General features: G+C 37.6%; 1 protein-coding gene across 17 annotated transcripts in view; it reads left to right on the top strand.

The window, feature by feature from the left end:
- Positions 1 to 26,681, top strand: part of ATF7IP2 (activating transcription factor 7 interacting protein 2) — a 76,701-nt gene that overhangs the window by 9,364 nt on the left and 40,656 nt on the right. For 3 of the 17 annotated variants that reach the window (XM_086375814.1, XM_086375804.1, XM_086375809.1), the window contains exons 2-6: positions 14,204 to 15,057; positions 16,048 to 16,172; positions 21,962 to 22,096; positions 22,645 to 22,740; positions 25,630 to 25,787. In XM_086375814.1, coding sequence (XP_086231940.1) covers positions 14,214 to 15,057; positions 16,048 to 16,172; positions 21,962 to 22,096; positions 22,645 to 22,740; positions 25,630 to 25,787 — 1,358 coding nt within the window. In that variant the 5' untranslated portion in view covers positions 14,204 to 14,213. Of the gene's footprint in view, positions 1 to 10,629; positions 10,701 to 14,203; positions 15,058 to 16,047; positions 16,173 to 21,961; positions 22,097 to 22,644; positions 22,741 to 25,629; positions 25,788 to 26,681 lie in introns of those variants that run through there. The other 14 variants (XM_086375815.1, XM_086375810.1, XM_086375820.1 and 11 more) reach the window with 7 other exon arrangements.

The raw sequence follows: 26,681 nt of genomic DNA, 5'->3' as shown, positions 1-26,681 counted from the left end.
AAAATTAAAAAAAAAATTAGAGTGGAAATTATTAATAAAATCAAGGAAGAAAAAAGTAAAATTAAGGAAATCCAAAAGTTGTTTTCAAAAAGATAAACCAAATTGACAAACCTTTACCTAGAGTGACCATGAAAAAGATTCAAATTACTAAAATATGGAATGAAAGGGTGTATTACTACTGATCTTATAGAAGTTAAAAAGATTGTAAGAGACTACTATAGAATGATGCACTTATATACCAATTAATTAATAAATTGGACAAATTCTTAGGAAGACTCAAATGAACAAAACTGATGCAAGAAGAAATAGAAAATCTGAAAAGAGATTGAATTAAAACACAAAAAGCCATTATCAAATGGTTTTACTGTTGAATTCTAACAAACGTTTAAAGATACCAATTTTTTACAAATTTTTCCAACAAATAAAAGAGGAACGCAGGCCAGTATTATCCTGATAACAAAAAGAGATTACAAGAAAACTACAGAGCAATATGGTGCAAAGATTGTCAACAAAATGCTAGCAATTTGAATCCATCAGTGTCATGACCATGTGAGATTTATACCAGGAAAGCATGTTTTTCTTCAGTGCTCAGCCTTCTTTATTGTCATGGTTCAGCTCTCACATCTGTACATGACTACTGCAGAAACCATAGCTTTGACCATATGGATCTTTGTTGGCAAAGTGATGTCTCTACTTTTTAGTACGCTGTCTAGGTTTGTCATAACTTTTCTTCCAAGGAATAAGCATCTTTTAATTTTGTGACTGAAGTCACTGTCAGCAGTGATTTTGGAGCCCAGGAAAAATCTGTCACTTTCTCCTGTATCTATTTGCCGTGAAGTGATGGGACCGGATGCCATGATCTTAGTTTTTTGAATGTTGAGTTTTAAACAGCTTCTTCATTCTCCTCTTTTCATCTTCATCAAGAGCCTTTTTAGTTCCTGTTCGCTTTCTGCCATTAGGATGATATCTGCATATCTGAGGTTGTTGATGTTTCTCCTGGCAATCTTGATTTCAGCTTGTGATTCATCTAGCCCTGCATTTTGCATGATATACTCTGCATATAACTTAAATAAACAGGATGACAATATACAGCATTTTTGTTCTCTTTTGCCAATTTTGAGCTAGTCTGTTGTTCCATATCTGGTTCTAACTATTGCTTTTTGACTTGCATACAGGTTTCTCAAGAGGCAAGTAAGGTGGTCTGGTATTGCCATCTCTCAAAAAGTTTTCCACAGGTTTTGATCCATAGAGTCAAAAGCTTTAGAGTAGTCAGTGAAGCAGAATTAGATATTTTTCTGGAATTCTCTTTTTCTATGATCCAACAGATGTTGGCAATTCGATCTCTGGTTCCTCTGCCTTTTCTAAACCCAGCTTGAACATGTAGGAGTTCTCAGTTCATGTACTGTTGAAGTCTAACTTGAAGGATTTTGAGCTTAAGTATCTTAATATCCTGTGAAATGAGCAAAATTGTACGGTAGTTTGAATATTCTTTGGCATTGCCTTTCTTTAGGATTGGAATGAAAACTGACCTTTTCCAGCCCTGTGGCCATTGCTAAGTTTTCCAAATTTGCTGGCATATTGAGTGCAGCACTGCAACAGCTTCGTCTTTTAGGGTTAGAAATAGCTCAGCAGGAATTCATCACTTCCACTAGCTTTTTTTGTAGTGATGCTTCCTAAGGCCCACTTGACTTCATACTCCAGGATGCCTGGTTCTGGATGAATGAGCCCATCACATGGTTATCTGGGTCATTGTGGGAATTCTGTTCCCGGGACTTGGAAACGGCAAGCCTGAAAGAACAACACTCGGACAGTCTCTGCAGGGACTGACAATTTTATTTCTGCAGTCAAGCCTTTTTATAGGAGCAAGGAACAAAGAGCTCAGAGCATACGGCGAGCAGACCACGTACAAAGTTAAGATATAATCAGTAAAAGATATTTCAAGGACCAGCGCGTTCTTAATGACCCATGTGTTTATCCCATGACCCATTTTTCTCAAGCAACGTCTTTAGTGTATAATCATTAAATCTTGGCGCCGAGCATAGCCAAAGGCAGGAAATGTTTTTCAACTATCAGTACACAATGCCTGGGTACTTCTGGCCCCTCACCATTTTCCCAAGGATCTTCTCCTTCAAGGCTGTTTTGCACTGTGCCTCCCAACAGTCATTAAGACCTTTTTTTAATAGTTCTGTGTATTCTTGCCACTTATTAATATGTTCTGTTTCTATTAGTCCCTTGCCCTTTCTGTCCTTTACTGTGTCCATTTTTGCGTGAAATGTTCCCTTGTTATCTCCAATTTTCGTGAAGAAATCTCTGTTCTTTCCCATTCTATTATTTTACTCTGTTTCTTTGTGTTGATAACTTAGGAAGGCTTTCTTATCTCTCCTTGCTATTCTCTGGCACTCTGCATTCATTTGAGCATATCTTTCCCTTTCTCCTTTGCCTTTTGCTTCTCTTGTTTTCTCAGCTATTTGTAAGGTCTCCTGAGACAACCGTTTTGCCTTCTTAAATTTCTTTTTTTGGGGGGATGTTTTTGATCCCTGTCTCCTGTACAGTGTTGTGAACCACTATCCATAGTTCTTCAGGCACTCTACCAGATTGAATTCCTTTAATTTATTCGTCATCTCTGCTGCATAAGCGTAAGGGATTTGATTTATGTCATACCTGAATCATCTTAGTGGTTTTCCCTACTTTCTTCAATTTAAGCCTGAATTTTGCAATAAGGAGTTCATGATTTGAGCCACAAGCAGCTCCAGGTCTTTTCTGCTGATTGTAAGGAGCTTCTCCATCTTCAGCTACAAAAAATATAATCAGTGTGATGTCAATATTGACCATCTGGTGATGTCCATGTGAAGAGTGCTGTCTTGTGTTGGTGGAAGAGGGGGTTTGCTCTGACCATTGTGTTCTCTTGGCAAAACTCTGTTAGCCTTTGCCCTGCTTCCTTTTGTACTCCAAGGCCAAACTTGCCTGTAACTTCAGGTATCTCTTGACTTCCTGCTTTTGCATTCCAGTCCCTTATAAAAAAGACATCTATTTTTGGTGTTACTTCTAGGTCTTGTAGGTATTCATAGAACTGTTTGACTTCCGTTTCTTTGGCATTAGTGGTTGGAGCATAGACTTGGATTACTGTTACATTGAATCGTTTGCCTTGGAAACATAGTGAGACCATTCTGTTGTTTTTGAGATTGCACCCAAGAACTGCATTTTGAAGTCTTTGGTTGACTACGAGGGCTACTCCATTTTTTTCTAAGGGATTCTTGCAGTATCTATCATCTACCACAGTAGTAGATGTAAGTCATCTGAATTGAATTTGCCCATTCCTGTCCATTTTAGTTAACTAATTCCTAAGATGTTGATATTCACTCTTGCCATTTCCTGCTTGACCCCATTTAATTTACCTTGATTCAAGATAATCACAATGGTATGATCACTCACCTAGAGCCAGACATCCTGGAATGTGAAGTCAAGTGGGCCTTAGAAAGCATCACTACAAACAAAGCTAGTGGAGGTGATAGAATTCCGGTGGAGCTATTTCAGATCCTGAAAGATGATGCTGCGAAAGAGCTGCACTCAATATGCCAGCAAATTTGGAAAACTCAGCAGTGGCCACAGGACTGGAAAAGGTCAGTTTTCATTCTAATCCCAAAGAAAGGCAATGTCAAAGAATGCTCAAACTACCGCACAATTGCACTCATCTCACATGCTAGTAAAGTAATGCTCAAAATTCTCCAAGCCAGGCTTTAGCAATACGTGAACCGTGAACTTCCAGATGTTCAAGCTGGTTTTAGAAAAGGCAGAGGAACCAGAGATCAAATTGCCAACATCCACTGGATCATCGAAAAAGCAAGAGAGTTCCAGAAAAACATCTATTTCTGCTTTATTGACTATGCCAAAGCCTTTGACTGTGTGGATCACAATAAACTGTGGAAAATTCTTCAAGAGATAGGAATACCAGACCACCTGACCTGCCTCTTGAGAAACCTATATGCAGGTCAGGAAGCAATAGTTAGAACTGGACATGGAACAAGAGACTGGTTCCAAATAGGAAAAGGAGTACATCAAGGCTGTATATTGTCACCCTGCTTATTTAACTTCTATGCAGAGTACATCATGAGAAACACTGGGCTGGAAGAAGCACAAGCTGGAATCAAGATTGCTGGGAGAAATATCAATAACCTCAGACATGTAGATGACACCACCCTTATGGCAGAAAGTGAAGAGGAACTAAAAAGCCTCTTGCTGAAAGTGAAAGTGGAGAGTGAAAAAATTGGCTTAAAGCTCAACATACAGAAAACGAAGATCATGGCATCTGGTCCCATCACTGCATGGGAGATAAATGGGGAAACAGTGGAAACAGTGTCAGACTTTATTTTTCTGGGCTCCAAAATCACTGCAGATGGTGACTGCAGCCATGAAATTAAAAGACTCTTACTCCTTGGAAGGAAAGTTATGACCAACCTAGATAGCATATTCAAAAGCAGACACATTACTTTGCCAACAAAGGTCCGTCTAGTCAAGGCTATGGTTTTTCCAGTGGTCATGTATGGATGTGAGAGTTGGACTGTGAAGAAATCTGAGTGCCAAAGAATTAATGCTTTTGAACTGTGGTGTTGGAGAAGACTCTTGAGAGTCCCTTGGACTGCAAGGAGATCCAACCAGTCCATTCTGAAGGAGATCAGCCCTGGGATTTCTTTGGAAGGAATGATGCTAAAGCTGAAACTCCAGTACTTTGGCCACCTCATGTGAAGAGTTGACTCATTGGAAAAGACTCTGATGCTGGGAGGGATTGGGGGCAGGAGGAGAAGGGGACGACAGAGGATGAGATGGCTGGATGGCATCACTGTCTCGATGGGCGTGAGTCTGAGTGAACTCCAGGAGTTGGTGATGGACAGGGAGGCCTGGCATGCTGCGATTCATGGGGTCACAAAGAGTCGGACACGACTGAGCGACTGAACTGAACTGAACTGATGGACCTAACATTCTAGGTTCCTATTCAGTATTGTTCTTTGCAGCATCGAACTTTACTTTCACCACCCAGACCTATCCACAACTGAGCATTTTCTCCTTTGGCCCATTCTCTTCATTCTTTCTGGAGCTATTTCTCTGCTGTCCCCTAGTAGCATATTGGATACCTATTGACTTGGGGGGCTTATCTTCCCATGTCATATCTTTTTGTGTTTTCATACTGTTCATGGTGTTCTCAAGACAAGAATACTGAAGTGGTTTGCCATTGCCTTCTCCAGTGGACTGCGTTTTGTCACAACTCTCCACCATGACCTGTCCATCTTGGGTGGCCCTGCACAGCATGGCTCATATCTTTATTAAGCATGTATAAACCTATGGAAAGCAAATGTAGACCTTAAAAAATAGGACGTTTTCACACTAAAATGACATGGAGATAACATAAATAAGAAAATGTAAAACATAACAGCAGCAAGTTATAAAAATCTAAGGGCATAAAACCAAATGTAAAGTATTAATGTGTGATTAATTAATATGATAAATACAAATTGGATTAAATTCTCCTATTAAAAGATTCATTTGTTTAAAATATTCTCAATAAATTTTGTAAGGAACATCTAAAACAATTTGGTGGTATGGAAAGCAATATATTCAGCTGAATTACATCGTCAGATAAAATAGAATAAAAGGGGCAATTAGGTTATGTTTTTAAAGTTTAAAATTAACAGAATATTTTCAAAGTTATAGGCATACCTTGCTTTATTGCACTTAATCATTGCTTCACAGATACTGTGTTTTCTACAAACTGAAGGGTTGTGGCATCCTTGCTTGAGCAACTCTGTGAGCACCATTTATCTAACAGCCTTTGTCCAATGGTGTCTGTCATATTTTGGTTATTATTATATTTCAAGCCTTTTCATCATTTTATTTGTTATGGTGATCTATGATCATTGACCTTTGATATTCCTATTGGAATTGTTTTGGCATTTTTGGGGAGTAAAGTATTTTAAAATTAAGGTATGTACACTGTTCTTGTAGTCTGTCATACACTAAGCATGCGTACTAAGTTGCTTCAGTCATGTCTGACTCTTTTTGACCCTATGGACTGTAGCCTGCCAGACTCAATTGTCCAGGTGGCACTACTGGTAAAGAACGCACTTGCCAATGCAGGAGACTTAAGAGACCTGCGTTCAATCCTTGGGTTGGGAAGATCCCCTGGAGGGGGGCACAGCAACCCATTCCAGGCTTATTTTCAGCAAAGGATTCAAGGTGGTTGAAAAGTCAGCATGGTGATGTCAGTATTGCCCAATTAGACTGAGTTATGGGCTTCCCAGGTGGCACTAGTGGTAAAGAACCTGCCTGCCTATGCAGGAGACATCAGAGATGCAGATTCGATCCCTGGGTTAGAAAGATCCCCTGGAGAAGGGATGGCAACATAGTATTCTTGCCTGGAGAATACCATGGATAAAGGAACCTGGCAGTTGCAGTCCATAGTGCCACACAGAGTTGAACACTACTAAAGCAACTTAGCACACATGCATTCACGCATTGCTTTTTATGCTCCCAGTAACAAATTTCATTCTCTCAATCTCTCTATAATATGTAAGCCATTTCTTCACGTTGTGGGCAGTTACCAGTACAGATGAGCCTTGACAACTTTGGGTTTAGAGGTACTGACTCTCCACACAGTCAGAAATCACCATATAACTTTATAGTTGGCACTCCATATCCTCAGACTCAACCAACTGTGGATAAATCCAGTAGTACAGTAGTATATATACAGTGAAAAAAATCTGAGTATAAGTGAACCCACTTGTTTCAAACACATGTTGTCCAAGTGTCAGCTGTACTTTTCTGAGCCTTTTAAAAGTTTTGTTTGTACCCTTAAGCATTTTGATTCAGAGGTTTTCCTACGTATCTAAAGTTTTATCAACTACACATTTCAGACTGTTATGATGAAGTATTTTTTTGGTAAACTTTATAAGTAATTCACTGTGAAAAATCATACCAATTATATGTTCATTTTGAGTTCTGCATTCCTCTTACATTTTTATCATTGTGCAGCCCATAGTGTAGCTCCATGTTCTCCAATAAATTAAATCAGAAAGCTTCTCTACCACCAATAGGCCTCCCTATTTCACACATATACATGGGGTAGGGAAGAAGTTCTCAAAGAAGAGAGATTACATTTTAGCATGAAAGGAAGTAGTCGATAAATCTTTTCTCTGTTAAAATTAGGAGTAAAGACAAACCACAGAATGAGAGAATATACCCATAACTCAGTTCAGTTCAGTTCAGTTCAGTGGCTCAGTTGTGTCCGACTCTTTGCAACCCCATGAATCGCAGCACGTCAGGCCTCCCTGTTCATCACCAACTCCTAGAGTTCACTCAGACTCAACACCCATCGAGTCAGTGATGCCATCCAGCCATCTCGTCCTCGGTCATCCCCTTCTCCTCCTGTCCCCAATCCCTCCCAGCATCAGAGTCTTTTCCAATGAGTCAACTCTTCGCATGAGATGGCCAAAGTACTGGAGTTTCAGCTTTAGCATTATTCCTTCCAAAGAAATCCCAGGGCTGATCTCCTTCAGAATGGACTGGTTGGATCTCCTTGCAGTCCAAGGGACTCTCAAGGGCCTTCTCCAACACCACAGTTCAGAAGCATCAATTCTTTGGCCCTCAGCTTTCTTCACAGTCCAACTCTCACATCCATACATGACCACAGGAAAAACCATAGCCTTGACTAGACGGACCTTTATTGGCAAAGTAATGTGTCTGCTTTTGAATATGCTATCTAGGTTGGTCATAACTTTCCTTCCAAGGAGTAAGCGTCTTTTAATTTCATGGCTGCAGTCACCATCTGCAGTGATTTTGGAGCCCCCCAAAATAAAGTCTGACACTGTTTCCCCATCTGTTTCCCATGAAGTGATGGGACCGGATGCTATGATCTTCATTTTCTGAATGTTGAGCTTTAAGCCAACTTTTTCACTCTCCTCTTTCACTTTCATCAAGACGCTTTTTAGTTCCTCTTCACTTTCTGCCATAAGCGTGGTGTCATCTGCATATCTGAGGTTATTGATCTTTCTCCCAGCAATCTTGATTCCAGCTTGTGCTTCTTCCAGCCCAGCGTTTCTCATGATGTACTCTGCATAGAAGTTAAATAAACAGGGTGACAATATACAGTTTGACGTACTCCTTTTCCTATTTGGAACCAGTCTGTTGTTCCATGTCCAGTTCTAACTGTTGCTTCCTGACCTGCATACAAATTTCTCAAGAGACAGGTCAGATGGTCTGGTACTCCCATCTCTTTCAGAATTTTCCACAGTTGATTGTGATCCACACAGTCAAAGGCTTTGGCATAGTCAATAAAGCAGAAATAGATGTTTTTCTGGAACTCTCTTGCTTTTTCGATGATCCAGCAGATGTTGGCAATTTGATTTGTGGTTCCTCTGCCTTTTCTAAAACCAGCTTGAACATCAGGAAGTTCATGGTTCACATATTGCTGAAGCCTGACTTGGAGAATTTTGAGCATTGCATTATTAGTGTGTGAGATATAATGGTCATCTGAGTTAAATTCACCCATTCCAGTCCATTTTAGTTCGCTGATTCCTAGAATGTCGATATTCACTCTTGCCATCTCTTTTGACCACTTCCAATTTGCCTTGATTCATGGACCTGACATTCCAGGTTCCTATGCAATATTGCTCTTTACAGCATTGGACCTTGCTTCTATCACCAGTCACATCCACAGCTGGGTATTGTTTTTGCTTTGGCTCCATCCCTTCATTCTTTCTGGAGTTATTTCTCCACTGATCTCCAGTAGCATATTGGGCACCTACTGACCTGGGGAGTTCCTCTTTCAGTATCCTATCATTTTGCCTTTTCATACTGTTCATGAGGTTCTCAAGGCAGGAATACTGAAGTGGTTTGCCATTCCCTTCTCCAGTGGACCACATTCTGTCAGATCTCTCCACCATGACCCTCCCGTCTTGGGTGGCCCCATGGGCATGGCTCAGTTTCATTGAGTTAGACATGGCTGTGGTCCTAGTGTGATTAGATTGACTATTTTTCTGTGAGTATGGTTTCAGTGTGTCTGCCTTCTGATGCCCTCTTGAAACGCCTACCATCTTACTCGGGTTTCTCTTACATTGGGCGTGGAGTATCTCTTCATGGCTGCTCCAGCAAAGCACAGCCGCCGCTCCTTACCTTGGACGAGGGGCATCTCCTCACCGCTGCCTTCCTGACCTTCAACGTGGGATAGCTCTGCCACCGCTCCTTGGATGTGGGGTTGCTCCTCCCGGCCACCGCCCCTGGCCTCAGGTGTGGGGGTGTGGGGTAGCTCCTCCCGGCCGCCCCTGACCTCGGACACGGGGTAGTTCATCCTGGCTGCTGCCCCGACCTCGGACGCGGGGTAGCTCCTCTTGGCCACCGCCCCTGACCTCGGACGTGGGGTAGCTCCTCCCGGCCGCGGCCCCTGAACTCGGACTTGGGTAGCTCCTCTCAGCCGCCACCCCTGGCCTCGGACACAGGGTAACTCCTCTCGGCTGCTGCCCCTAACCTCGGACGTGAGGTAGCTCTGCCCAGCCGCCACCCCTGACCTCGGACTTGGGTAGCTCCTCTTGGCCGTTCCTGCGCTGTCACAGCCAGGCACTCTCGGCCACTGCCCCTGACCTCAGACGTGGGGTAACTCCTCTTGGCCACCACCCTTCGGGCGTGAGGTCCTCCCAGCTTCTGCCCCTGACCTCGGATGTGGGGTAGCTCCTCTCATATATATAGTATATTCATAATTTATTGAGTTCTCTTTAAAAATAAGACAACCCAGTAGAAGAAAATGAGCAAAACATAACTAGGAGTTTTGCAGACAGGGAAACAGGTATAACCAGTAAACATGAAAAAATACCAGTAATTAGTGAGATGCAAATTAAGGCAGTGAGATACGCATCTATATCCAAGTAGATTGATAAAAATTAGGTCTAGCAATACCAGGGGCTCAAGAGGATGTGAATAATGGTTACTTGTACACATCTCCTGCAGGGATGTAAGTTGGTACAACTACTTGGGAAGGTAAGTTGGCTTTCTTGAGAACTTGAAATTTTGTGTAACTTATAGCTACCCAACAAACCCACTCAAGAGATGCTTACAGATACACACCTTGAAGCAAATATGTTCACAGCAACAGTGTTATTAAGAAAAACAAAAAAGATGGAAATGACTCAAATATCCTTCATAGGTAATTGAATAAACAAATTTTGTTTTACTGACCTAGTGCTTTATTATAATATCATGAAAATGTATGAAGTATTGCTGTATATAATCACATGCATAAATTAGAATATGAGTGAAAAAACAAGTATTAGGAAACTATAGTTTGCTCAAAAACAAGTATAATCAAACTTCATTGTTTTTGCATGACATTTGTAATGAAACTATAATTCGTAAGAGACAATAGATATATAAACTCAACAGTCAGGTTACAGATTACCTCAGGATAGAGAAGAGGGAAGGGGCACGGTATGGAAAACATAGGTAAATGCAAGTTGCTAGTTGTATTTGGTTAAATGGTGGATGGATCAAAGATACTCAGTATCTTCAGAATGTTGTTATACATTATATATTACATGTATTTATTTTTTAATTTGTTTCTTTTTTACCACGCTGGGTCTTCACTGCCGTGTGTAGTCTTTAGTTGCAGCAAGCGTTGGCTTTTCATTGCGGTGACTTCTCTTGTGGAACATGGGCTCTAGGTATGTGGGCTTCAGTAACTGTGGTGTGGGCTCAATAGTTATGGCTCACTGGCTCTAGAGCACTGGCTTAGTAGTTCTGGCACAGAGGCTTATTTGCTCCACAGCATGTGGGATCTTCCTGGTGTGCGTGTGTGCATGCTCAATCATGTCAGACTCCTTGGGACCTCATGGACTCTAACCTACCAGGTTGCTATGTTCATGGGATTTTTCCAGGCAAGAATATTAGGGTAGGTTGCCATTCCCTTCTCCAGGGTAACTTCCCAATCCAGGGATTGAACCTGTGTCTCCTGCATTGTCAGGTGGATTCTTTACCACTAGACCACCAGGGAAACCATACAATACATGTCTTTATGCATCAAATGTAGAAGCATTTTTATCTCAAAATTTTTCACAGCTTTTCGCTGCTGCTGCTAAGTTGCTTCAGTCGTGTCCGACTCTGTGCAACCCCATAGACGGCAGCCCACCATGTTCCCCTGTCCCTGGGATTCTCCAGGCAAGAACACTGGAGTGGGTTGCCATTTCCTTCTCCAATGCATGAAAGTGAAAAGTGAAAGTGAAGTCACTCAATCATGTCCGACTCTTAGCGACCCCATGGACTGCAGCCCACCAGGCTCCTCCGTCCATGGGATTTTCCAGGCAAGAAGTTTGGGACTTTTCCAAAGGCCCTGAAAAGGACCACAGGAATGTGTTCCCTTAGTTGGTGTTTGCAAGGTTTACAAAAGTAAGATAGTTTAACTGTAATCATATAAGACTGTTGTCTCATTTTAATTTCATCTTACCCTTGCTTCACCCAGCAAAAGAATTGCTTCAGGCATTTTGTGATTGGGGATATACTTAGTGTGTCTTTAATAGGATACATTTGTGGCTCACAGTCACTTTTGAGTGTATTCAGTTACTGCTATCAGCTTTATTGTGGTGGGAATGTGCTCTGTGGTGCCTGGCACCTGGAGTATCTGAGTAATGAAGAAGCTAAAGATTGTAATTTATGAAGTCAGAAGATAAGGAAAATTTTTTCCAATTATTTGATGTTTAAAATTTTAACTAGGGAATTTAATTCTCATAGATTTCCCCTCAAAAGATAACTTTTATTAGAAATATATTCAATAACAGATTCAAGTAGAGAAATTCACTATACATATTTTTCCTTTTGATAGAACCCTACCTTTCAAATAAAAGATTTTTTTTTGTTGTTTGTTTTTAAATGACACAAAGCTGTAGCATTATCAATAAGAATTTATATTTTTAGATGAAGTTGATTGTTGTATACATCCTGATTTTTGGTTTAAAATTAATCAACCCAGAACAGATGGACAAACTGTGGCATATTCAAATGATAGACTACTGTACAGCAATGAGAAAGAATGATCTACAGTTAAACAGAGCATGCATGAATCTCACAAATATAAGCAAGAGTGAAAGAAGCCAGACACTGCTGCTGCTGCTAAGTCCCTTCAGTCGTGTCCGACTCTGTGCAACCCCATAGACCACAGCCCACCAGGCTCCCCCGTCCCTGGGATTCTCCAGGCAAGAAGAATGGCACAGGAGTGGGTTGCCATTTCCTTCTCCAATGCATGAAAGTGAAAAGTGAAAGTGAAGTTGCTCAGTTGTGTCCAACTCTTCGCAACCCCATGGACTGCAGCCCACCAGGCTCCTCCGTCCATGGGATTTTCCAGGCAAGAGTACTGGAGTGGGGTGCCATTGCCTTCTCTGAAGCCAGACACTAAAATGTGCTTATTATGTAATTTCATTTATATAAAATATAAAAAGTGGCTTAAATTCATCTATGCTGTTAGATTGCAGGCTACTGATCATCCCTGGGAGACGGGGAGCCAGTGACTAGAAGGAGAAGTATGAGGGGACTTCCAGGGGACTGGAATTATTTTTTTTATTCTTTTATTTCTATAACCTTTTTAAAGAACAGTTTTAGACTCACAGCACAGTTAAGAGGAAAATAATAGATTTCTCCTAGATGTCTTGCCCCATACATGTATAACCTCCACCATTATGAACATTCCCTACCAGAGTGTGTTGTATTTGTTGTAATTGATGAACCTATGAATCATTCTCTTTTTGATCTAGATTTTAGTTAAAGGGGTGTATTCAGTTTGTGAAAATTCTTTTAATTGTGTACACATGATATGTGCACTTTTCTGTAGTACTATACTCAGTAAAGTTTGAAAAAGAAAAAAACAACAACAAAAACTCAAAAGAATTAAAAATTAATCAACCTTGCCCTAGGAAAGACTTGGTTTCTCCATTTTTTCTATGGTGAATATTACAAAAACTGTATTCATAAAGAGGCAATCAAATATATAGTCAAATAGGGAAAGTAGAATTCTATCTTGTATCAGGCCCTTAATTAATGAAAGTGTGCTATTTTTCTGGATTTTCTGATTTTTAAGTATGCATGACAGGTTTTTGAAATTTGAATTTATGGGGTTTTTTTTTTCCCCCCTTCTTTTAAGTAAGATTCACTTAGCCTTCAGGTCTCAAAAATCCTGAAATTGTTCCTGATCAAATGATATACTGAATGAAAAGAATATATATAGTCAATGAAAGCTTCAAGTAGGAAAATAGATAAGGATAAATCAAAAAATTACTCAGGTAGCTTTGAATGGGTTGCTAAGTTGTGTCCAAGTCTCTGCAATCCCATGGACCTTACCCCACCCCACTGGGTTATTTGTACCTTGAAAGTACAAATGCTTTCTACCTCATAGACTGTGTCTTTGAATTTAGTGTGCGCTATAGTTTGTTAGGTAACTGGTCTACCATGTATTATATAGTTGTTTGTTTTGCTTATATTTGCCTTGTAATTTGGCAGTTTTCTTCTAAACCATCTACCTATCTATGGTTTAGATTGGACTTAATGTGAATACTTAATGTGAATAATGAGAAATACAAATAAATACTGTTTTTCTCTGCTATGTAGTAGATTTTTATTTAACAGAAATAATTCAGGATTAAGAATGTATTGAAACCTAACTTGGTTTTCTCATTTGAACTAGCATCATGTTGTGTATCTTAGTGCTCATTTCATACTGATAACTGTTGGGAATCAGCTCTTGCAATACCATTAATTTGAAAATTGGAATATTAGGAAAGCTTTAATAAAGGTGCCACGTGATACAGAAAATGGAATATTCCATACAAAACATTGTTTATCTGTTTTTATGAAAAAATGTTTTAAGTATGGCCTGCTTGGATTATTTAAATTAGAACTCAATGGTTATAGTAGTGAGGTGTCATAACAAAAAGTGGCCTGATAAATGATCAGACTTAGTATCAAATAAAGGCTTACTGGCAGTATAAATTTTGACTTTATATAGTTAGAGTTATAGAACAACGTTTAATTATCAGTGACACAGATGAAAATGGATATAATTTTCAATAAAAATAATTATCTAAATCTGGCACATAGTCTCAACATTATTTTAATATTGTAAATAAATGTTAGCTTTTGTCTGTTAGAGAAATGCATTCAAATATAGTATTTTACATTCCAGGATATGAAAGATGGCAAGTCCAGATAGAAGTAAACGGAAGATTTTAAAAGCCAAGAAAACAATGCCTGTAAGTTGCCGGAAGCAAGTAGAGATCCTGAATAAGTCAAGGAATGTTGAAGCACTAAAAACAGCAGCAATTGAGAATAATATATCAAGTGGTAATCAGAAGTCAAGTACTGATGTCATAAGTAGCAAATGTAGACATTCTGAAAATGATGCTTCCTCATTGAACTCCATCAAAAATTCAGTATGTGGACCAAAAAGTAAAGAATTTTCTCAGAATTTAATAAAACCACTAGAAATTACTGATTCGGAAGCAAGATTGGAATACACAGAAGAACAAGTTGTGTACCCTTATGAAAAGCCAAGTAAAACAGAATTTCCTGGGAAATTCTTTATACACAAGGCAAAAGCTTCACAAAATACTTCTGAAAATCATTTTGAATGTCAGGCAAGTGTAACAAGATCCTTTTTTGAACATGAAGAAGATTGTAATCTGAAATCCATTTGCCATTTATCCAGTGTATTGAGTGATATAGTTCAAATTCCAAAGTCTACAAAAACAAATACCTTGGATGATAAGAGAATTGACAAGATAGTTTCCTATTTAGAAGCAAATTCCAGTGCTGAGTTATATGATAAAAAGCAAAGTGACATTTCAGTTTTCAGTTCAGATGACCCTTTTGTGCCTGGTGATAAAATACCTAAGTTGGTGAATTCAGTCATTTCAAGTAACTGTGCTGATGACATTTTGAAAAGTGAAGAATCCTATAGAACCTGTCTTTCCAGCATTTTAAGTTGTGAAAATATAGATGCAGAGTGGCTGTCCTCACTTGACACTGATAGTAATAACAGTAAGTGAATACTTATGTATCTCTTGGAGAAATTAAAATAGTTACTTTGCTTGGGGGAATTTCATTATCTCAGATATAGATACAGTAGAATCCTTACAGACAGGAAAACAGTAAATGATGACAATAATTATTTCAGAGTATCTTGTTTCTGAACCATTCTTAGCAGTGATGGGGAATGGTATCCTCTGTCTCCAACGGGAAGTAAGTTCTGGCAAAGAAGGAAACAACCACTTTCCTTTGAAAGTACAACAGGATTAAAAGGTGGTTCATAGAGATTGTTTGCTTCATTGACACCTTTTCTGTTTTGGAGTTTTATTAAGGCTATTTGAGAGAGTGGGTTTTTAAAATAGTTGATGAACCCATTTCTTTCTGTAGAATTGACCTATATATCACAGGCCAAGTATAAGCTGATAGATAATAAGCATACATATACATACAGGTTTGTGTGTATGTAGTGTAAGAAATATGTCAAATAATTAACCAATGGAGTTTTAGGATTATAAAATTATTAAAATAGCAGAAGTTTATTAAAAGTAGGGTGTTTTATAGTTTAATGAGATATAAGAAAAAAATTATTTCATAGGAAAAATATATTTGTTTTCTTGTCTAGGCTACAGAATAATCATTTAACAAGGTGAATTTTAAATTGCTTAGAAGTAATATAGGGTCACCTATTAAAAACATGTTGGACTGCCTAAAAACTAAAAATAATGTAAGACCACTCAACTGTAAATAGAAGATCTAATGCTATAATTTATTCAGTTATTATTATTATTGTGTATTAAGTAAGATGGGAGGAAAGTATATCCCAGACCAGTACTAAGATTTTTTAATTTGTTGGAATTTTTTATACAATTACATTTTCTGAAAAATGGTCCTGTGGTCACATTTTAGTTTTTAAATTTGCTTAGGGGTCCCTAAATTAGAAAATCCCCCTGTTTCTTTCATTAGAAGGAAAATTTTTATCTCTGATCTTTTCATCTTCCCAAGGCCATAATCAAAAGAAGAGGATGTTTTCAGAAAACAAAGAAAATGTTAAGCGTATGAAAACTTCAGAGCAAATTAATGAAAATATTTCTGTAGCTCTGGAAAAGCAAACAGCTTTGCTGGAACAGGTAAAATATTGGGCTTAAATATTTGCTTCAGAAGCTTATTTTTTAAAAGATAGTAAAAGTTAATTGATCTACATGATGAGTACACATAACTTTCATGATGAAGGACTGGTACTTGAAAACTGAATTAGCAGGTGGAGGTATTAGGAAAAAATAATTGTTTACATCACCTCTCTAGATCCTTGAAAATGATCCTTTACAGAGAAGCCTACAGAATCATGTGAAGGGAGAGGCTGTGGTATTAATATAGAATAGGCTTTTCAGTCAGTATTTTGCTCAAATCTTTCAAGTCAGATACCACATGACCTTGAGTTTCATTCTGTCTCTTTTGTACCGGTCATGGGATTCTTTGATTTCCAGCTATAGCTGTTTGTTATCACAGTTGATACTTAATAGAGTCAGGCAGCCCAGACATTCATTGTAAAGTCTTTGGGTTCACTTGCTGTCATTTCCAAGTTTGTACAGATAATGTTGCATTATCTGACATTTTGCTTTTCTGGCATCATTAAATGTACTTTTTCTTTTCTTTTTGGCCTATTTCATCTCATTGTATTACAGTTTCTATACATGTCTGATTTACTCTGAGTTTGAGTATCAGTTCAGTTCAGTTCAGTCGCTCAGTCGCGTCCGACTCTTTTCAACCCCATGAATCGCAGCACGCCAGGCCTCCCTGTCCATCACCAACTCCTGGAGTTCACCCAGACTCATGTCCATCAAGTCAGTGATGCCATCCAGCCATCTCGTCCTCTGTCATCCCCTTCTCCTCCTGCCCCCAATCCCTCCCAGCATCAGAGTCTTTTCCAATGAGTCAACCCTTCGCAAGAGTGGCCAAAGTACTGGAGTTTCAGCTTTATCCAAAGAAATCCCAGGGCTGATCTCCTTCAGAATGGACTGGTTGGATCTCCTTGCAGTCCAAGGGACTCTCAAGGGCCTTCTCCAACACCACAGTTCAAAAGCATCAATTCTTCGGCACTCAGCCTTCTTCACAGTCCAACTCTCTCATCCATACATGACCACAGGAAAAACAGCCTTGACTAGATGAACCTTTGTTGGCGAAGTAATGTCTCTGCTTTTGAATATGCTATCTAGGTTGGTCATAACTTTCCTTCCAAGGAGTAAGCGTCTTTTAATTTCATGGCTGCAGTCACCGTCTGTAGTGATTTTGGAGCCCCCAAAAATAAAGTCTGACAGTGTTTCCACTGTTTCCCCATCTATTTCCCATGAAGTGATGGGACTGGATGCCATGATCTTTGTTTTCTGAATTTTGAGCTTTAACCCAACTTTTTCACTCTCCTCTTTCACTTTCATCAATAAGCTTTTGAGTTCCTCTTCACTTTCTGCCATAAGGGTGGTGTCATCTGCATATCTGAGGTTATTGATCTTTCCGCCGGCAATCTTGATTCCAGCTTGTGCTTCTTCCAGCCCAGCGTTTCTCATGATGTACTCTGCATAGAAGTTAAATGATCAGGGTGACAATATACAGCCTTGACGTACTCATTTTCCTATTTGGAACCAATCTCTTGTTCCATGTCCAGTTCTAACTGTTGCTTCCTAACCTGCATACAAATTTCTCAAGAGGCATGTCTGGTGGTCTGATATTCCCATCTCTTTCAGAATTTTCCACAGTTTATTGTGATCCACATAATATTGTGGATATAGTCAATATTGTGGCATAGTCAATAAAGCAGAAATAGATGTTTTTCTGGAACTCTCTTGCTTTTTCCATGATCCAGTGGATGTTGGCAATTTGATCTCTGGTTCCTCTGCCTTTTCTAAAACCAGCTTGAACATCAGGAAGTTCACGGTTCTCGTATTGCTGAAGCCTGGCTTGGAGAATTTTGAGCATTACTTTACTAGCATGTGAGATGAGTGCAATTGTGCAGTAGTTTGAGCATTCTTTGGCATTGCCTTTCTTTGGGATTGGAATGAAAACTGACCTTTTCCAGTCCTGTGGCCACTGCTGAGTTTTCCAAATTTGCTGGCATATTGAGTGTAGCACTTTCACAGCATCATCTTTCAGGATTTGAAATAGCTCCACTGGAATTCCATCACCTCCACTAGCTTTGTTCGTAGTGATGCTTTCTAAGGCCCACTTGACTTCACATTCCAAGATGTCTGGCTCTAGGTGAGTGATCACACCATCATGATTACCTGGGTCGTGAAGATCTTTTTTGTACAGTTCTTCTGTGTATTCTTGCCACCTCTTCTTAATATCTTCTGCTTCTGTTAGGTCCATACCATTTCTGTCCTTTATCGAGCCCATCTTTGCATGAAATGTTCCCTTGGTATCTCTAATTTTCTTGAAGAGATCTCTCATCTTTCCCATTCTGTTGTTTTCCTCTATTTCTTTGCATTGATCACTGAGGAAGGCTTTCTTATCTCTTCTTGCTATTCTTTGGAACTCTGCATTCAGATGCTTATATCTTTCCTTTTCTCCTTTGCTTTTCGCTTCTCTTCTTTTCACAGCTATTTGTAAGGCCTCCCCAGACAGCCATTTTGCTTTTCTGCACTTCTTTTCCATGGGGATGGTCTTGATCCCTGTCAGTGAGCTTCAAATTTAGTAGGTCCTGTATCAGGACTTGTATGGTCTTGTTTTGCTATTTTATTACCACTGAAATGCCTCAACTAAAAGTCATTATGTGATTAATGTCTGTCATTAGCAATAATGGATCAAAATGTCTCAATCCAAACTATCCTACTGTTTCAGAAACAAAAACACTACTGTTTCTAACACAGGCCATTACAATTACATAGTTATGTATTATATGAATATACATTTGCATAATAAATGGAAACCTTTTGAAAGACTCAAATAGAATCAGCTTAAAAGATGAGGCAACACTTTCACCCTTTCTACCTCTTACTTTCTTCTGCAAGGCAAAGGAGACATTAAAAAAAAACGTAAATATTCTGTTGTTTGCAAGAATGAGGTAGCAGAATTAGGTTAAGCATGCGTGCATGTGTGTGTGCGTGTGTACGTGCACATGTGCATGCATGCTCTGTCTTTCAATCGTAAGTAGCTCCATGGATTTTAGCCCACCAGGCTCCTCTGTCCATGGGATTTCCCAGGCAAGAATACTGAAATGAGTTGCCATTTCCTATTCTGGGGATCTTCCTGACCCAGGGATCCAACCCATGTCTTTTGCGTGGATATAGCTTAAGAGGTTGGGGATTGCAGATGTGTTGTTCCCAGTGAGTTAGTAGCTGAATTCAGTAATAAGTTCTGATGTGGACATATAAAGACAAAATTTATTCTTTTAACATTTTAATTTTTCTGGCATGGAAAAATCAGAGTTTCATTCACTGCTGTTATCTGCCTCACAAAATAGTTGGTCCACATTGACGCAGAATACGGTCCTTTCCCATTGAGGTTTAGACAATGCCGTTTATTTGTTATCCTCCCGAGCCACTACCACCAGAAGTTTCTTGCATTGTCCAGAGACAAAGGTTTTTAGCTAATTCCTTTTATCTGTCTCCCAGTAACTAACTCTCACTCACTTGATATTTTAATTCCTGTCTAAACAGTTGACTCTCTAAACCACATCTTTTTTCCTTGTTTGAGTCCCAGTGGAATAGGGCTTCCCATTCTGACATTGTTCTTTCCTACTGAGAGAGTCCAAAAGCTGTTGACTCATCTTTTGAGGTTTCAAAAGGATCTTGTCCTGGTATATTCCAATTAAATTACTGAAGTAGACGGGGTTTTCTTCTGAAGTCTAAGTTATTCACCCTATGCACCATTGTAGAAAGTTGAGTCAGATACATAATTGCCAGTCTCTCTCTAATATTTAGGCCACTTTGCCTGCCATATGCAAATTGTAGCTAGAACTTCATCTGATTCCATAATTTTAGTCACATTACCATCGGTAGAAGACAGTAATGAGGTATTTGGTGGAGGTTATTGTGCCTGCCTTCTGTATGAAGAATGTCACCACTAAGTGAGAACGAATATCTCTCTACACCATAGGAATCATGCCTTAATGAGCAGTTAGTCCAAAATAATGAAGTTTTAAGGGTCTGCCTTCATCTGAATCATCAAGAGTACTTGTTTAAATTGTGTTTATTTTACACTGAGCTCACTAATAATTGTTTTAAGCTTCTTTTTTCTCAAACGTACCTGATGAGAATCAGTAGTGGTGCCTATACAACTTTCCAGGCCCCTTTCCAGGAAATTGATGAATCCAGGTCAGGGCCTAAGAATTTGTGATTTTTAACAAGTATTCCATGTGATTGATGCTCCTTACCAGGAAAGTTTGATGAACACTGTTCCTTTTGTTTCTAACAAAACAGTATTTCCCTAAACAGAACTGACATGTTTTTCCAAAATTTCATTGGGGTATGAGCTTCACATATTGACCTTAGTCAGTGAACTGGCAAGCATGCAGTAATGCATAAAAACCTTACATGGGTTGATAGGTAATGGCTGTCAGTAAAAATAGTATGGGTTTTTGAGCATTTACTTACATAATTCGTTTATTTTAAGCAGTTAGTTTAATCAGATATTCAAAAATTGTAAGAGTACAAGTGATAATCATGTCTGATAATGTTGAAAAACCACTGAAGAAACGTTAATGAAGCACTACAGAAGAAATAGAGTAGACAGAAATTTTGAGGAGCAAGAACAATTGGGAATGAGAAGGGAAAACCTTGGGAATAATCAAAAGTAAATTTTTGATTAAGACTAGTCATCCAAGTGACATAAATATAAATGAGTTTAACATAGAAACTGTTCTAATTTTGAACCCCAAGTTACAAGATATTAGGGGAAGATATAAATATTGCTAATAAATACCTTAATTATGTCATGACAGGTTTTGTACTAAAAGAGACTACTCTGTTGTGAGAGTTGCTTAAAGGAGCATATACATTGAGCAAACACCTGTAGTGAATATTTCTGAACGTATGGCTCAGCAGAGCTGTTCATTTCCTTGGGCATTGAGATTAACTATGCTCCCTGAAAATAGGCCAATCTATTTTCTGAAAACCAGCCAGATAATGAAATTCATTAGTGTTTCATGTGCCAACTACTATAATCTGATAGAATAGCATGCATTATGCCAGATAGCACTAGTCACATAATTGTCACTAGTATCTTACAATTTTAACAATAAGAAGTCCTCCCTACTCCGCATCCCCACCCCCAACATAAAACTATGTATGGAGATTATTTTGCATATTTATGTCCTTTTTTTAAATTCAGTGTTTTCCATTTTATAGAGCTCTTATGCATATTATCTTTTTATGTTCTTATGAAAATCCTACGAGCATCCCTTTTGCAACACTGTATGACATCTGTCCATTTGTGGACAGGGCAAATGAAGCTCAGAGGTGTTGTGACTTCCCAAAGGTGATACAGCTTGTTAATAACAGGGTCAAGGCTCAGATTTTCATAATTTGCTTTATATCTACTACAGATCGACCAGCCATTTGAAATAAATACAGTCTCTTTTCATAGAGTACTAGGTTTCAGTTATGGTCATTAAAAATATATATAAATGGGACTAAATAGGCTTTAATTTGTATTATGGAATTCAACTGAAACTGTAGGAAACTAAAATTAGTATTGGGAGGATAAACTTAATTTCTAACTTATCCATATATTTAAATGTTAGGTGTGTTCTGCTGAATTTGATTTTTAACTTTTATAAAACTTACTGATACAGTAATACAAATATATAAATAAAGTACATTTTACTAGTTACAGTAAACCTAGAAAAAAGCAAAGCTGTTTTCAAGAAGTAGAAAATAATTGCTTTTAAATTTGAAACGTGGTGGTTTGTATTTTTAAATTCTAGGTCAGACATTTGGTTCGACAGGAGATCTATAGTATAAGTTACAAACTATTTGATAACAAACTGAGAGAATTGACTGAACGCATTGGGAAGACACAGTGCAAGAATAAACATGAAGCAATAGCGGATGAACTCTTTGTAAGTTTCTAATTTCATTCGAGTACTTTTAAAAAGTAGAATTTAATGATGTTGTACATGTTAGGAAAAAAAAATAAAGGTATACTGAAATCTGATTCCTGGCCACAACCTGATATATTAATACTATATATAGAATTTATTATACCTCAGCTGTTTGGTCCTTGAAAAATACTTGTAGAGCCATCAGCCATTTGGTGTCAGTTCAAAAACATTTTGTATTAGCATTTGTATAACCCGTTTCAGACTTTCTTTAGGGTTTTTTTTGTTTTGTTTTGTTTTACTCTTCTAGGGTTACTTGTGGATTGGCATTTCTATCACCATTAATTTTATGGTGAACTAATTAGAAGTTTCATTTTCTTTTTTAATCTTCCATTCTTGGACATATTATACTAGCATCAAACCTGATTTAAATGTTTGTCTTACGTAAGAATTTCTCGTATATTTGATGGATGCCTAAGTCTCACAAAACTACATGGGCAAATAGTTTTCTCGCCGTCTCTATATGATATATATATTTTGGTACTCCGGTTTGTTTGTTTTTTTCCTAGGCAAAAATAGCAAAACTTCAAAGACGTGTTAAAGCGGTGTTATCTCAAAGGCATTTTGTGGAACCAAATGTGGTATCCAACAATACAGTTTGTAAGGTTGGTATAAATGTATAGGAGTTTTAATAACTTACTTGACCCACATTTTAAGTAGTTGGATTATAAGAAGAGAATGTACTTCCAGATGAAGACATGGGTTTAAAAGATAATAAATTTATACTTAAGAAATTCCTATGACTCTGGAGAAGTGGCCAAAACTAATGCCACTTGTATTTCTTTTATAAAATGAGTAGAGAGGCGATTTGTGATTGCCTAGACTGCCTCCCTCTCTGTCATTTTATCAGGATGAAAAATTTCAAACATACACAGAAAAGCTAAAAGAATTTTACAGTGAATGCTTGTATAGTCAATGTCTATCTTCTACCTTTATTTTTTTAATATATTTATACTTGTCATGTATCTGTCATTCTACTCATCCCCCAAGCCATCTTTATATTTGGTCCATTCATAAGTACTAATATATTTTATATCAAAATACGCTTTGCAGTGTCCACTTCAAAATATCTTAACATGAGTGTCATTAAATAGAGTTTAGGATCTGTTTATAGTTTTTATATAAAACTTAAAATAATCTTAAGTATACATTCACTGAATTTTTTTCTTCTATCTTTGTTCCCTTCAGTATCATATATGCACTAGCCTCAGTAACTCAATTGCAAAGCATTTTCTTCCCTGTTTTCTGAAAGTTTGTGTAAGATTTTTATTACTTCTTTAAATATTTGATAAAATCCACCTCTGAAAACCATTTGGGCCAAAAGTTTTCTTATAAGAAGACGTTTTCCTGAAAATATAATTCTTTAATAGTATAAAGCAATTAAGATTTTTGGTTCATCTTGTGTATTAGTTTTGTAAGTTATCTTAGCAAGGAATTTGTCCATTTTATCTAAGTTGTTGGTTTTGTTGGCATAAAGTTATTGATAAAATTCCCTTGTCATTTTAATACTTGTAAATCTGTAGTGATGTACTCTTTCATTTCTGTTACTTGTATAATCCATGTTTTCTTTTCTTTTTTTTTTTTGATCAATCTTATTTTAGATATTTCTTTTTTCAGCTTCTTAAAAGAGAAAGAGCTTTAATTTTTAACCTTCTTTTCTACTAGAAAATATTTAAAGATACAAGTTTTTTTCTAAGCATTGCTTTTTCTAAGCATCCTCTTAGCACTTATATACTTCTCAGCGTGGAGAGTATAATAATTGTATTATACTGTAGTTTTGTTTTCCATTAGTTCAAAATAATTTATTTCTCTTGTGGTATCGTTCTTTGATCTGTGGATTATTTAGAAGTATGTGTTTAATTTTCAGACATTTCTAGCTATCTTAATTTTATTGATATCTGTTTTGGTCAAAGAACATACTATGTAAAATTTGAACCTTGAGTTATTGACACTTAGTTTATGCCCAAGATATGCTTTCCCCTGGTAAATGTTCCATGTACACTTGAAAAGAATATTGGGTGTAATATTCTGTAAGTTTCACATCAGTGCTAATTGTATCAAGATGGTTCATAGTGGTGAATCATGGCTCCCAAAAGATGTCCTGACCTAATTCCCAGAACCTGTGAGTATGTTATTAAAAGAAGCTTATCAATGAGAAGATTATCCTAGTGGGCTCAATATGATCACTGGGGTCCTTATAAAAAGGAGTGAAGGTTAAAGACAGAAAATAGAGATGGGACAATGAAAGCAGAGGTTGGATGATTGCACTGAAGATGGAGGCAAGGGCTACAAGCTAAGGAATGCTGACAGCTCCTAGAAGCTGGAAAAAAGGAAGTGGATTCTCTCCTGAAGCCTCCAGAAGGGGATCCAGCCCTGCTAACAACTTGATCTTAATAAAACCAGTTTCGAACCTCTGGCCTTCAGAAGTGTGATAGAATAAATTTCTGTTGTTTTAAACCACCTAGTTTGTGGTAATTTGTTACCACAGCCTCCAAAAACTAATACAGGATGTGGTACCATTAAGTATGGTGTGCTGTTGTAACAAATACCTAAAAATGTGGAAGTGGATTTGGAATGGTAGAGGCTGGAGGAATATTGAGGAACATGATTTTTCAAAAGCTTGGATTGCCTTGAACAGACTTAGTAGAAATATAGATGTTAAAGTCTGCAAATAAGGGCTCAGGAGGAAATGAGGAACATCTTAGAGAAACTTTATATATTTTAAGAAAATACCTAAATCTTCATAAACAGACTGTTGGTAGAAATATGGACATTTAAAAGCACTGTCCGTGAACTCAAATAAGGAACATATTATTGGAAATTGGGGAGGAGGGAGTTCTTGTTACATTGTTGGAGAAAGCTTAGCTGAAATGTGACCTACAGTGATATAACATGGAAAGCATAATTTATAAGTGATAGCTTGTATTTTTATTAGGCTGTTGAGATTTTTGAGCTAAGTGTTGAAAGTTTGGCTTGGTTTCTTGCTTCTTACAGTAAAATGTGAGAAGTAAAATGTTTAGCAAAAAGGAACCAGTATTTGATTTGGGAAATTATTAGATATCCCAAACTCATCAATTAGAGAAGAACAAGTTGGAAAATTGATTCATTTCTGGTCTTCACTTTATTACTATAAGTATAAAAAATAAAATTTTCTTTGTTAAAGCCGAATGTTTATTAATTCCTAAAATTCAGTGTAATAGGAATAAAATATATTCTTCATTCTTCTGTGTCTAAGTACTTAGGTATTTGTTTTTCCTTCTTTTAAAGCTAAGAAGTTGCTTCATGTTGTCATTATTTTTATTTCTTTTGATGTATTTTTTTTAATTTATTTTGGCAGAGTAACTGCAATCATGATCATCAGCCATTGATTACCATATGTATGCAGAAATAGTTTGAGAACAATTTCCAAGTGAAATTTTAACCTATCAATTTTGTGTAGAAGACCACAGTTGGTAACCCTCCCCTCAGCTGCTTTTTCCTCACCCAATTAACAGGTTGCAAATTCAGAAACAATGAATTTGGATAAGAATCCAGAGTCAGTTAATAGTCCACAGGAAAGGAAAACTGTGAAATCTGAAACTACTAATTATTCAGAAAAAGCAAGTGAAAAGAGTAATTGGTCACGGGAACCTAATGAAGCTGTTTCTGAAAGGTAAGCGTATCTATAAAAATGCATGAACTTGCTTATCTAAATGTGTTTGTAAACACATGTACTCTTTTTCTCAATGTAAAATAGCTTAAAGCTTCCTATTTATATGAAAACTATTTTTGTCCGTCATGAAAAAATTGGTTCTTCAGAAGTTTAATTGTTGTTTTAACTACTAAATAAAACTCTGAATTGGTTAGATGATCAGGTTTTTCACTGTGATGATTTGTATCTTTGATATGGCAACCAGAGTGATAAACTGGATCATTCTAGTAGTTTCCACTTCTACACATAGAAAAATCAAGACCCTATGAAACAGTGATTTCAAAAAAATTACACAAAAGAGTAAGATTAGGAAAATAGTACAAGGGAAAAAGTGACTAAAATTAGTTCCCTGCATGTTGGAAGTATATAGTATCACGATAATGTCAAATTAGAGTGAATAGACTAACTTATTCATCTAATTGATCACAAAGCAACTGAGACACACCTGATCTGCAGTCTAGTTTAATAAAAGATTTGGGACTGCCAGGGAAGAAGTAATTTAGTTTAACAGAGAAGCTTGATTAGTGATCTTGGCCTGGATTGATGTTCAAGGGTAGAGGGGTGGGGACATTTTAATGAATTATTTTCACTGGTGCCTCTAAACAGTTTTTGAGCTTTATAATATTATTTATTTACTTAACATTCACTCCTTAAAATATCCTATGATTTTGCTTTTATATGGTAAATTATACCACAGCTTTTAAAAAGAGGAAACTATATAACCAAAAATAAGTGAGTTAAATAATGGCCGTTGAATAGAGACTATCACTCTTCTCCCCCAAATGACTGTGCATACTCAAGGATGCTGTAAAATTGAAGAGAAGCATTTCAGATCTACGCCATTTACATGCAGTT

This window comes from Bos grunniens, chromosome 25 (genome assembly GCF_055505025.1).
Source record: "Bos grunniens cultivar Pamir isolate PY7600 chromosome 25, Bosgru_T2T1.0, whole genome shotgun sequence".
In the NCBI taxonomy this organism is placed as follows: domain Eukaryota; kingdom Metazoa; phylum Chordata; class Mammalia; order Artiodactyla; family Bovidae; genus Bos; species Bos grunniens.
Note: the sequence above shows the minus strand (reverse complement) of the source record. Positions and strands in the feature narration are given on the sequence as shown.